The sequence below is a fragment of the Aythya fuligula genome, chromosome 1 (genome assembly GCF_009819795.1).
Source record: "Aythya fuligula isolate bAytFul2 chromosome 1, bAytFul2.pri, whole genome shotgun sequence".
Lineage (NCBI taxonomy): Eukaryota > Metazoa > Chordata > Aves > Anseriformes > Anatidae > Aythya > Aythya fuligula.
The window spans coordinates 181,214,803-181,228,941 of record NC_045559.1 but is presented as its reverse complement, the minus strand read 5'-3'; the positions used below and the strand labels follow the sequence as shown (position 1 = coordinate 181,228,941).

General features: G+C 38.6%; 1 protein-coding gene across 1 annotated transcript in view; it reads right to left on the bottom strand.

Annotated features, from left to right (window-relative positions):
- Positions 1–3,206: 3,206 nt before the first annotated feature.
- The window catches only part of TRPC4 (transient receptor potential cation channel subfamily C member 4), a 161,929-nt gene continuing 150,996 nt past the window's right edge, over positions 3,207–14,139 (bottom strand). Inside the window, 3 exon segments of the mRNA XM_032208288.1 lie at positions 3,207–4,098; positions 6,493–6,582; positions 9,401–9,442. Of these exon segments, the coding sequence (XP_032064179.1) occupies positions 3,382–4,098; positions 6,493–6,582; positions 9,401–9,442 (849 nt within the window). The 3' untranslated portion in view covers positions 3,207–3,381.

The following is a 14,139-nucleotide window of genomic DNA, read 5'->3' as shown; positions in this document are numbered from 1 at the left end:
ATTACTAGTAATAATTATTACCATTGCCATTACTAATACTCTTTTATGAGGTTGCCCTACTCAGCAAAGGTGTTGGATTCTTTTAAGAGACTTTAAAATGAAAATGGATTATAATCTTCTCCAATTTATGTCTCTACATTCCCATAAAAAGTCTTGATACCAGATAGAAACAAATATTTTGAACTGGAAGCAAAAATGCATTGCCTCACCACCCTCTTTAAGCATATGGCTCACCTATTTTCTCTTTCTTGTTACCTCCCTCACTATTTTCCCTACATTTCCATACCAGAATCTAATTGCTTATTGAAATCTAGAGAGGAAAAGGGGTGTTATGGCCTGGAATACATATATATAGTAGAATTTGAGATGAACATATAATTGTTTCTTCATGTCTTTTGTCTACAATATATGTATGTGAGGTAACTATGCAGAAATTATCCTGAAAATTGGTTCAAGGATTCTCTGAAGGAAGACATTCTTGTTTCAAGCATTCCTTTTAAGAACTTTTTGGTGCCCATACACCCAAATTTCATTGCCTTTTATACCTCTCAACAATTACAGTTATGATGAAGATACACGTTGTCCTGAAAGTAGACACTACTTATTCACAGAAAACTTCAGATTAGGAAAGTCATTGTGGGATGAGAAGGTGGAACTCTTCACAGTTCCTGTCTACTTGGGGCAAGCAATGCTCATGGACAGAAAATGTAGCCACATTTCACAGACTCATAAGTTCCAATTCTGCCATGATTACAGTAAAATTGCAGATGCCAGTTTGTGCCATTGCACTCAAGCTGCACTCTACATTCCCATAGGGAGAAATCTCCTGTACTGAGATCCTTCTCTTTTACAATTTTTTAACAGTTGTAGTCACCATCATTTGTCATTAACAAAGAACCTGTAGAGTCATTATGGTACTAATGCATTTTTCATTTGTTGTGATGGAAGAGGAAATCATTTACAATGACACCTATGCTATGGTTTCACTCATCTGTGCCCTGTTTTATATGTCTATAAAACATGAGTGCTTGGCATGGATACTTTTCTCTGTGTTATGTTAGACTGCAAAACATCAGGCAACCAGATGAGTTAATCATCCCAATTCAAATGGGCAGAATGGCAAGATGCCAAAGGGAGAAGTAGAAAGGAAAAAAAAGTTTCTAAAAGCTCATGGGAAATTAATCCAGTATCTTTGGGTAGCTGCATCTCTGGAGTAGCAAATTTTAGCATCCCAAATGGTTGTACAGGCCTTAATAAAATATGATTTAAATGTTATATGAAATCAGTGATGGTAAAAGACTGTTAACTGGGATATAGAGAAGATTGTGACGAAAGCTACATGGGACACATTGACTTTATGTCATTCTTAGCACAGATGTTACAGAAGAAAAGAGAACTCTCTAAAAGAGTTGACCTGGTAAAAATGATATGAAGTTATTCCACCATTATTATTATTATTATTATTATTTATTTCTTGTTATGCTTGTAATAATTCAAGTGCTTTCCAAACAGAAAAGCTTCAGGCCCTGCCCCAAGGAGCTCACAATCTAAAGGTGGATAAGGGGAGAGATGAGGAGAAGAGTTTCACAGAGCATTCAAGAGGCCAAGGTGGAAATCAACCATAACTTAGTAATCAAATGTGATGTGAACACAGTGTTGCAAAGCCATACAAACTATTTCCCAATTACTTGTCCATTTTTGTTCAACTAATTCACTCCTAGGTCCCATGGCACAGGTACGCGTACAGGAAGGAAGCTCTCAATATATGAACTCAGAGAGAGTAGTACACGTGTAAAGCAGAGCAGGAAAACACACCCAAATGTATAGCAATGAGAGGAGGTTAGTCTGAATTTTCAAAACTCAGTAAAGTACAAGCATAGTTTAGGTACAGAATGCACCTAAAGGCTTTAGGTCATGTCCTACATGGTGAGAGTTAATGTCATGGATTCCATCTGTTTTGTCCTCATTTTCTTCTTGTTTTATATTTATAGGGCTATGTTATGTAAGTGTACTCTATGCATCTGCACATCCCTTAATACAGGGTAAAATGAACTTCGAAATCTATTATAGCAGGGCTAGGGAAGTTCAGAATGAAATGACCACACTGAAGTGGTATATTCATGTTTCCATGGGAGAAGAAGGATGGTGCTGGGAGCTCAAGGGTGGTCTTTCTTAGGTCAGTTGTAAACTTATTATTTTTAATAATGTATGACACCAGTCACTGATTAAAAAGCAACAGACTGTTTAATTTTAAAAATACTGTTTTTGACTAAGACAATAAGTCACTCCGTTAAGAAAAATACTATTATGTTATCTTTATACATTTAAATGTCTAAATATTTTTTTATAAAACCTCCAATCAGTTTCTCCCAAACTCTGAAGTTGTCGAAGAAACTCTCCTAAGTTTTGCCTTTAAAAACTTCTCAGCAAATTGTCATGTCCTCCCAAGTACTCAGGGGATCCTTGTATGCTTGTTTATTCCTGAAGTATCTTTCTCTTCGCAAATACAAGTGTATTGTGAAGGCAAAAGCTAATAAGCAGTTAAACATTAAAGTGCATAGGTTGTCCACATTTGGAAAAATAAATGGTTGAAGAAGCAGTAGCTGTTGTGATTACGGATTCCTGAGGAGTAATCCGTCATCAAATTTTAGCAAGCCACAAATATTTCTTTTACCATAAGAAACATTTTTACAGTCTTCAGATCCTGCAAAATGCATTCCTAACATTGGTATCAGGAAGGTAATAGTCCTCTTCCTGGGTGGGAGAAGATGTAATTGAATAATCAAATAGACTGATCATTCATAATTTACAGGTATTCATATTCCTTCAATAAATAAAAGAATATACTTTATATTCTGTTTCTTCATAGATTTTGAAGCAAATCAACTTTCTAGCAATTTAAATAAATGATTCTAATAGCTTGACATGAATTACGTTGACAGGAACCACTTATGATAATGATGTTGTCCAGAATCTTTTAAGAACCTACAAAGTTAAATAAAGGCTTACAAGTCTCTTAAGCTACTTTTTATTTGCATAGAAAAATATTTATCATAGGAGTCAACTATCATATGAGAGAAATTGCATTTGTTGTAATTGAAAAAGATAGCTAAAAAGTTTCTGTGGGTTATTGCAACAGTACAAGAATACAAGATGCTTCCATTTATTAAAAAATGTAAAACAAATTGTGAAAGCTAAAGCAGGCTACAAAACAGAAGGTCCCTTTATTATCTTTCTCTTGACTACTATGTTACAAGATCATGTGCCACAGTTGAGTACTATAAAGTGTAATTCTGCATTTGCTAATATGTTCTTAAAACATTGCCCCCCAAAAGCACTATGCAAAATATATATATTTGTAAATGCTTCTTCCTGTAAGCATCACAACCTTGTTATCACATAGTCACCCTGATCAATTGTTTCCTGTTTCCCATCACAGTCAATGCTAATGTCCAACTCCTTGTCCTGCTGATCCTGTGGTGTGGCTGGTTCAGAGTTGTGTAACTCCGTTTTCTCTGTTTCTAAAGCACAAATACTTCCCTCATCCTGCGAATCTGAAGTGTCGCTGTTATTTTGTGACTCAGCTAACATGCACTTTTCATCAGGACTTTGGGTGTTTACTTCACAGTTCATGGTCAGCTCTCCCTCTTCCAGTTCATCAGCTTTCTCACATTGTTCTTCTGCTTGTTGACGGGAAACTTCTTCAGAAACGGTGTATATTTTATTTGTACTTTGCTCCACAGAGTTTGTTTTTGACCGTCTGTGAAATAACCCAAAATTTTTTATGTCTGTTACAAAATTCACACGTTTTTGTTTCTCTTTAGAAGACTCTGATACCATCATTGCTGAGCCATTGCTTACGTTATGTGCTTCAGAGGCAATAGTGGCTGATCTTGGGTGAATCATTGTAGTTATGTCAAAAAGGCTAAAGGCCTTTTTCTTTCCTTTCTTGTTTCCCTCACTCTCACTCTTTTCTTCAGTTTCTGACAGAGATGCTGCATCTTTGTTCATTTTTGGAGTATGCAAATTAGAAAGCTTGCTTCCTTTTAGTAGACCCAGGACTTCAAAACGAAAGCTGGAAATATCTTGTTTTAACTCCTAAAAATGAGGAAGAAAGATGAAACATCAAAGGATGAACACTAATTTAACTTTTCATCTTGTAATTAAAAAAAAAAAAAAAAAAAGAAAAAAAAGAAAAAAGAAGTCAGTTATGGTAGGGATAAAGAAGTTAGTTATGGTAGGGATAAATAAGAAGCCTCATCATCTGGACAATACCTGAGATCTTTGAGGTGCTTTGCATACTCTGTCTAATGGATCTTCCAGGTGAGGCAAAATAGTGATAATCAATGTTATCAGGGGAATCTTCAAAGGAAATGTACTTTGGCCTAGCACGGAAATCATCAACAGTGGTGGAGGAAGGAGCAAGGATAACTTAAACACCTGCAGGACAGTGTTGTCCCATCATCATAACGGCCTTATGACCAGATGTTAACACTATCCCCAATATACAGACACACACAAAGAGGCATAAAGAATCACTAAATGGTTTAGGTTGGAAGGGACCTCCGGAAATCATCTGGATCAACCACCCTGCTCAAGCAGGGACACCCATAACAGGTTGCCCAGATCCACGTCCAGGTGGCTTTTGAAAATCCCCAAGGAGGGAGATTCCACAACTTGTCTAAGAAACCTGGGCCGGTGCTTATCCACCTGCACAGCACAGAAGAGCTTCTTGATGTTCAGAGGGAGCCTCCTGTGTGCCATTTTGTGCCTATTCCCTCTTGTCCTCGCACTGGTCACCACTGGAAAGAGCCTGGCTCCAACCTCTTTGCACCTTTCCTTCAGGGATTTATAGACATTGATGAGATCCCTCCTAGCCTTGATGAGATCCCTCCTAGCCTCCTCTTCTCCAGGCTGAAGGTCCCAGCTTTCTCAGCCTCTCCTCTTCAGAGAGGTGCTCCAGTCCCATGAGAATCTCCGTTGGACTCTCTCCAGTATATCCAGGTCTCCCTTTTACTGGGGGGCCCAGAATTGGACCCAGCACTCCAAGTGCAGCCTCAACAGTGCTGAGCAAAGGGGAAGAATCACCTCTCTGTACATGCTGGCAATACTTCTCATAAGGCAGCCCAGGAGACCAATGGCTTTCTTAGTGGAAAGGGCATGTTGCCGACTCATATTCAACTTGGTATCCACCAGGACCCCCAGCTCCTTTTCAGCAGAGCTCCTTTCAATCTGGGTAGCTCCCAGCTGGTGACTGGGGTCATTCCTCCACATGTGCAGGACTCTGTACTTCTCCTTGTTGAACTTCATGGGGTTTCTGTCAAGTCTGTCAAGGTCCCTATTAATGGCAGCATGATCCTTTGGTTATCAGCCATTCCCCCCAGTTTCATATCATCTTAATTTCTTGAGGGTGTATTCTACCCCATTGTCTAGATTTTTAATGAAACTATTAGACAGGACTAGAACCAGTATTGACCCCTGAGGAACTCCACTCATTACTGGCCTCCAATCAGACTTTGTACATTGACAACTTCCTTCTGGGTCTAGCAGTTCACCCATTTTTTTATCCACCTTGCTCTTTGCTCATAGAACCTGTACTTCTACAGCTTCTCTGTGAGGATCTTATGGGGGACATATGTGCTTGCTTCCCTATGAGTAGCGTGCAGGAACTGCAGGTAGGACTTTGTGCGTTTCTTTTAAATGTTGGGCAGCTGTCAGGTAAGTCAAGAGCTAATCATTGCAGACTACTTTCTGCCAGTGCATCCTCTATTTCTTAAAGACCTGTATTAGGTGAAAACTCCTTGCCTTTACAAAATGCCTATTTCTCCTCATTTTTTGTAGAGGAATATTAGAGCAGCTAGCTCAGGCTCCAACTGTATCTTCTTCTTGCCAAAGCTGAGACTGATGGATATAATTTTGGATATTTGAAGGTAGAGGCACTAATAGTAACAAAATGTTTGATGCTAGAAATACACAGTGATTAATGTAAAAGTTGTGGTACATATGGACCTGTTCATTTAATCTTTCAGATAAAACAGATTTTAATAGTTAACTCCTTATTTAAGTTTTCCATCTATTAAGCCTGAACATCCCCAGCTCTCTCAACCTTTCTTCATAGGAGAGGTGCTCCAGACCACTGATCTGGACCTGTTCTAGCATATCTACACCGTTCTCTGTACTGGGGGCCCCAGAATAGGATGCGATACTCCAAGTGGGGCCTCACAAGAGCAGAGTAGAGGGGGACAATCCCCTCCCTCCACTTGCTGGCCACTCCTCTGTTGATGCAGCCTGGGATCCAGTTGGCCTTCTGGACTGCAAGCACGCAGTGCACACACACGCAGTGCTCCAGGTGGAATCTCACAAGAGCAGAGTGGAAGGGAACGATCACATCCCTCGCCATGCTGGTTATGCTTCTTTAATGCAGTCCAGGATACAGTTAGCTTTTGGGGCTGCAAGTGAAAAACATGCATGAACATATAATTAAATACATACCTTAAAATTTTCTTCTGTCAGTCCTTCCTCAGTTTTGGCATCTCTTATCATTGCTGCAACATATCTCTTAACCAGGTTTCTCATAACTTCCTAAAAATGTAAAATATTGTGTTAGTTTTCTTGGTAATAGTTACTAAATCTACACTCACTGTGTCTTCTTGTGTTTAAGGAACATGACAAAAAAATGTATAAACCTTTGATCTGGTTAAAAATTTGTCCTGCTTTTCAATTGAAAGAGGTGATAATTAATTATCCTAAGAATGGCTGCTTTGGCTTTGATCAAAGGTATGCCTCATGCTAGTAACGTCTTCTCTGACAGTGAGCAGTTGCTGATGCCTCATGAGAAGTATAAGTCTAGGGCAATTGTATAATGTTTTTTTTACAGCTATACTCTCTCAAGCCTCCTGCAATCTGAGATTCAGGGACTTCTTGAATCAGAAATGTTAGTTTTATGTTTAATGGTCCATGAGAGGTTTTCCCCATGGGTTTTGAACTCATGTAAACTTTCAGCATCCACAAATTCTCTCCTGATGAATTCCACAGTATAGATAGACTAAAACCTAGATATAAACCAAAGTATAGATAGAATAATCCTTGTGGGGTTTTGCTTATTTTTAATCTTCTCTCTGATAGTTTCCAGTGTTGCCTTCTACTTCTAAGAATTTTAAATTTATTTAGGTTGGAATAAATGTCTGGAGACAGCCTGATCCAGCTGCCCCATTCCAAGCAGGGATATCTCTGAAGTTGTATCAGGTTGCTCAGGTCCAGTTAAGTGCTGAACAACTCCCAGGCTAGAGATGCTGCAGCCTCCCTGAGCAATTTTTTTTCAGTTCTTTACCACCCACATCGTGATAATGATTTTCTTTACAGAATTTCCCTTGTGGAACTAGTGTCCATTGACTCCTGTTCTGTTGCTATGTTCCTCCAAGAAAAATCTGGCTTCCATTTCTCTCTAACCAACATTGTGATATTGAAGATAGCAATAAGCATGCCTCTGCCTCCCCCCCCCCCCCCCCCCACAAACCTACTCCAGGCTAAAAAAACATGGATCCCAGCTTCTCCTTTTAGGTCAGCCCTCTAACCTTGTTGGTGGCCCTTTGCTGATTTCCTTCCAGTTTGATGCATCTTTCTTGCAGCAGGGGGCCCAAAACAGGACACAGTGCTCCAGATACAGACTTACAAGTGTGGGCTGGAGGAGAATAATCACTTCTCTCAAAGTGCTGCCTACAGCCTTATTAATGAAGCCTAGTACTTGTCTGGTATTTAGTTTGAGGATAGATGGTAAAGAGCTGCTCTGTGTTCATCTTCTCCATGATTTTATAGATCCCTGTTGTACTCTCTACAGCTGTCTGTTTTTCAGGTTGGAAAGTCCTGGTTTACTCAGTCATTTCCCATATGGAATCTATTCATTACCAAATTTATAAGTGTACAGCCCACATCTTGGTGAACTTGCACCCCTTTTAACAGAATGAAAATTGAAAATAAATCTGAAAATTCCTTATGCTACAATAATCTCAAAAAATCCAGACTCTGAAGCAGGAAGGATGGAGAACAGTTTACAGGGCATCTAGGGAAAGGGATTATTAAGGAACAAGGAGGTGTCTATGGGAGAACAGAACTGGGGATAGAGAGAGATGGAGAGCTGACTCTGATGGAGCATGTCAGTTAGCTGCACATATGGACTTGGTTAATCCCAGAAGGGAGGTGGAACTATCTTTTTGTTTTGTTTTGTTTTGTTCTGTTCTGTTTTGTTTTGTTTTGTTTTTTAAAGGGAAGTGTCAATCTGCCAGAGGGTAGGAAGACCTTGCAGAGGGACCTGGACAAGTTGGATCAATGGGCAGAGGCCAACAGGATGATGTTCAACATAGCTAATTGCCATGTCCTACACTTTGGTCACAACACCATGAAATGCTACAGGCTTGGGGCAGAGTGGCTAGAAGACTGTGCAGAGGAAAATGTTTTGGAGTTTTGGTCAATGCTTAACTGAACATGAGTCAGCAGTGTGCCCAGGTGGGTAAGAAGGCCACAGGCATTCTGGCTTGTGTCAGGAATAGTGTGGCCAGCAGGGCCAGGGAAGTGGTCGTCCCCTTGTGCTCTGCTCTGGTGAGGCCGCATCTTAAGTGCTGTGTTCAGTTTTGGGCCCCTCACTACAAGAAGGACATCAAGACCCTGGAGCATGTCCAGAGAAGGACTACAAAGCTGGTGAAGGGCCCAGAGCACAAGTCCTATGAGAAGCAGCTGATGAAACTCAGGTTGTTTAGTCCAGAGAAGAGGAAGCTCAGGGGAGACCTTATTGCTCTTTACAACTTCCTGAAAGGAAGGTGTGGAAAGCTGGGGGTCAGCCTCTTCTTGCAGATAACCAGTGACAGGACTAGAGTGAATAGCCTCAAGTTGAACCAGGGGAGGTTCAGGTTGCAAATGAGGAAATATTTCTTCTCAGAAAGAGCAGTCAGGCATTGGGATGCGTTGCCCAGGGAGGTGGTGGCATCACCATCCCTAAGGGTGTTCAAGGAAAGGTTGGACATGGTGCTTAGGGACATGGTTTAGTGGGTGACATTGGTAGTAAGGGGATGGTTGGACCAGATGATTTTGGAGGTCTTTTCCAACCTTAATGATTCAGTGATTCTATGTTACAGCGGATAAAATACTAGTCAGCATACTGTGGCATTAGGAAATATCATTTTGCACCCCAAGAGAAGAAAATTCTATATTTCAAATGCTCTTTCAAGACAAAATGTACTATCCTTTTGCTTTTTTTTTTTTTTCTTTCTTTCTTTCTCTTTTTTATTTTTTTTTTCCCTTTGGTATTTTTCTCTGCTTTCTTGTGAAAATTTTCCCTTTCTCCTCCTGACACTTTTTCACAGCCATAGAAAAACAATTACAAAAAAAAAACCACATGGACCTTTACCTGGTACTGATGATGTCTTCTCAGATTGTCAGCTGCACGCCTCTGGAAGAAAACAAAAAACAAAAACCAAAAAACAAAAACAAAACAAAACAAACAAACAAACAAAAAAAAACCACAAACAAACATGAATCTCTATCTGGTAGAAAAATATATCATGGCAAAACAGCAGGTTTGTGCAGTCTGTGGGGTATCTAACAACCTGAGAGATGGTTCAATGGTTCAATGTCTGCTGAAAAACTGCAACATTAGAGTGAATCCTGTCATTAGCTTTACAGAAGGGAGTATGTCGTCACTGGAGAGGCAAAGTTGATTTTCTACATTTTCTTGTGTGGTGCTAGAATTGGCATTGGTGTGGATGTGGTGGAGCAGCGAGGTCTCTGCTTGCAAAGCTTTGAAGTCACAGATCTGAGATAGAAGATGTGATTATGTCACTCATTTGCGCAAATTGAAGGATATTTTACTGAACTGAGAAGAGCTTGACATATACAAGGTGTTACCTACGGCTGTCTCCTTACATCTCATTTAGGATAGAGCTATCCACAGCCTGCAATATAAAACCATTTTAAAAAGAAAATTCCCTGCTTAGTTCTTTGTTAAAAAGCCACTTGATACATAGAGAAGTATGAAAGACAGAAACTTAGCTTTGTGATAGAGAGTTCTATGTTAATAAGGAAGGAGGGTATAAGGGATAGCAATTATGAGGAGGAACAGCAAAAAGAAGCTTAGCAGAATGAAAATAGAGTATAGGCTTCAAGAAAATGTTGCATTAGATTATGCTGCTATATCTAGGGGGAGTCCAGAAGAAGATGGTGAAAAAGAGCCTTGAATTACTGTTGTCCTCAACATACTGAGTAACATTTCTTTTTATTTTCTACCTTAATTATCCCCAGCTGGTGGAAGAGAGTCATATAGTTTTTACTTGGCTTCTTATATCTGCTGCTGGTGAGAAAAGTAGGTGTCTGACCACTAACCATATTTCTACAAAACAGAACACTTAGAGTATCTTAAAACAGGATAAAATGGCATCCATGAGACTCAATAAAATTGATCTCAGTTTCATAATGAGCCAGGCACAACAAGGTATTTTGTCATCTTCTGTTACTTGAAACTGATTGGCAATTTATTTATGATTAATAATTTCCCTGTTTGGGAATAGTTTCCATTTTATTATTGATTTCATTTTGTAATTAATTTGAGAGATGCAGTACCTGTGTGGTTAGGGTTGGCAAAAGAGAATATACACGTAAAGGGGAAAGCCATGATTTCCAAACTGCTCAGATACCATGAGTTTGTACATAAACATTTTGCTTTCAAAGTTTTTTCCATATGGTGTTTCTGCATCTTATATCACATCCAAAGGCAAGATGGATGCGATTCCTCATATTTAAGGAGGGAGGGATGGGAGTCTGTGTCCACTGCTGGGGCTGAAGGGGACAAGGTAGCTATGGGAAAGGTAATACCCTCCCACCACCTATTTTAAAGCAGATTTAATTTTAAGATTTTTTTGCAGTTGACCACACGATGGAGGTATTTCATTCCTGCTGAGAGAGCACTAGGGAAATCTGAGGCTGTACAAGAGCTTTCCACAACTGCTCTGACTCACAAGCAGAAGCTGAAAGAGAATGCATTTAAGGGTGTATTTGCATACACATAGACACAGCATAAGGGAATATGCATACACCTAGACTATCAAAGTTATTAACCACATCAGTTCATTATCTCTGGTTTAAATGCTCAGATTCAGTCCCCAGATCATAATCTCCTTTTGCTTCCTTGTCAAAGTGGAACGAATCTTTAAATAAATATGTCTGAAAATCAAATTACTCCCCAAAATTGATATTTAATTGATACAAAAAATGATATTGACACTTCTTTTCTTTATTTAGTTTATAATTAGCTGGCTTTTCTCTACTTGGTCATAGTCTAACCTGTCACTGTTCACAATTTGTTTCAAGGAACTGCTGTGCTGTGTGCAAGAAGAATTGTTGAAAAGTATGGCTGACAAAGGGTTAAACGTTAAATCTGATTGAAAAATAGCAACAAGGGAAGAAACAGTTTTGTGATGGAGATATTGTCTGAGATGGCGAAATAAAAAGAAATGTTTTATCACTTCCCAAAGGGGGCCCCTAATATGTTTTATGAAGCTTTAACAGCACTTTACTGGCATTGACAATCATTTTGGTCTTCCTGTATATGGCATTGCTAGTAATTTGTACTTTTTTTGGAAGAAAAATTTCTTTAGCAGTTAAAAAAAAAAAAAAAAGTCAAATTAGTTCTTTTGATGTGATTTATCAAAATTATATCCTTTATAAAATATGAATTCAAATTTCACATCTATCTTTGACCTCAAACTGCTTGGTGATAAAGGTCCAGAAAATGTAATGATTATCTGAAGTCATAAAAAATATTCCTCATCTGGAATTGAAACATTACAGTGGTACAGGGGAAAGAACTTATCTGTGTCTTCAGAAAGGTTTCCCTGTGAGATGGTGGTCTTTGGTTATACAACATATGTGTTCCAGATTAGTGATTTCCATTCCAGGTGGAAGGTGGTTTGTTTTTGCCCTAGTTTTCAGCAAGACACATTTCAAGGAAAATACAAAACAGTTGTATTGACTGAGGACTTGCATCATTTTCCACTTGGAGAAAGAAGGCTAAGAGAATGCGAAATAAGATTTTCTCTGACAAATGCTTATCACTGTAATGTAGATTGCTTGAAAAAATGGCAAGAAAATCAGGATAGCTAGGGGAAAAAAAAAAAAAAGTAGCTATTTATCTAAACATTAGGTGCGCAAAAAATACTGAAGGTATGTCTGGCAAGTCCTTTCAATTTTATCCTCTGAAATTCTTGAAATTATAGATAAAAAATTTTTGGTGACTGATCAGACACAAACTGAAATATAATTTGAGGAAAACAGTACAATTTATTCCAGCGGGCTTGGGGTTTCTTTTCTTACATCTCTTCTCTTTAGAAATATCAATAGATTTCAGATGACCAACAGGAGTATATCAATAGATTTCAGATGACCAACAGGAGTAACCTTGAGACACCCAAAGGGTAGTCAGGAAAACTTCAGCCTGATCAACGGAATTGAATTACCATTCTGGCTTTTGCAAAGGCAAGCTGAAAAAGTTGGCAGAACTGCTATATATAGCTTTAAGAGCAGCACACACTGTTATTTCAGAGTTTTGAGTGTAGGAGATACTTTGTAATAAAAGCTAAAGAGAATGCTGCGTACCTGGGATATGTCAAAATGACAAAATAAAAATTTGCTGAAATCTGAAAAGGCAGAAGATCTCTGTCTGATTAATAGCATGTTGAAGTGCTAGTGAATCATGTGTGAGCATACTGTCCTTCCTGTACTGAGGAAGCCAGTTGTAGTTGTGGCTAAAGATCATGCCATCAACATGGCTGGGCAGCCTGTGGAGAAAGATACTGTTCTTTGAAAAAGCTCCACTTGACTCCACTGCCCACCTCTTCATCTGTCCCGGTACAAAAAAAAGGATGCTAGAAACAGAACTGACAGTCAAGGAGAATAAAATTCATCATCTCTCTTCAAAGGCTCCTCACTTCCATGCAGACCCTCTTATTTCCCACGATAGCTTTTCTGTAAGTAGCACTGTAGACGGTCCTCCCAAGCAATCATGACAAAGGTATCTCTACTGACATTTTTTGTGTGTGAGCCACATAAATCTTTTCACTGGGTGCTACTGTAAATTATGCTGACCCTAAAACCTTTCTTTACAAGTTCTACCTACGTATAATTTTTCAAGCGCTTTTTTCTTTATGTATATGTATTAAATCTAACATTACATATATAATCCAACAATATACCGTGTATATATATATATTCTTTATATATATTTATCTTTATATAATCTATATATACTATACATATATATACACACAGAGCAGATTGTTGGTGACACATTTATACCTCCTTGATTCCTTTTAGCTCTTGATTGATGCTTTTTTATGCAGATCTTATGCCTGATCCTTGAAAAATGCTGGCTTTAACATGACACCTATATTCTGTCTATCATTTGTTTTTTACCCTGTAGCACTGACTCAGCCTTTGGATGCTCACTATTGTTTTTCCTACTGGAAAACACCACAGTATGCCACTGCTGATCACAGCTTCCTAATAGCAAAGTTAGCATACAGAAATTTCAGGAAAAAAATGTTTTCAGATCTGACTTCTGCATCACAGACAACCTGGCATTCATACATCTATTTAGCTGATGTAAGAAAATGAGCCTGAAATGGAGTCAAGTGCATTTTTCCCCACTACTGATCACAAAAAAAAAAAAAAAAAAAAAAAAAAAAAAAAATATCAGAGTTCATAATACAAGACTCAGTGAAGAGAAATATTTCCCAAAAAAGCTTATCTTGTAGATCTGAGGCAGAAATTCCAGTGAGCTGGAGTCAGAGAGCTGTCAGCTGAAGTCTTCAAACAAAAGGCAGTGATAACTCTTCATTTCTCTTTGTTTGTAAAGGTATAAAGTTTCTAAATTTAATTTTTGGTACAGTTTGTTGGGACAACTGAAAGAGTTCTGGGAACACAAAGGCTGAGCTGTGGGTGATATAGGTGATGATAATAAGTTGTTCAAAATCAGAAAACAATGCACTTCTCCAGGACAAACTCTGAAATCATGAAAATGTGCCCATTTTTTCTTTAACAACTTAATCTCTTTATTGGAGAAAATCCACTTAACAGTGTCTGCTTTACATCTGCCCA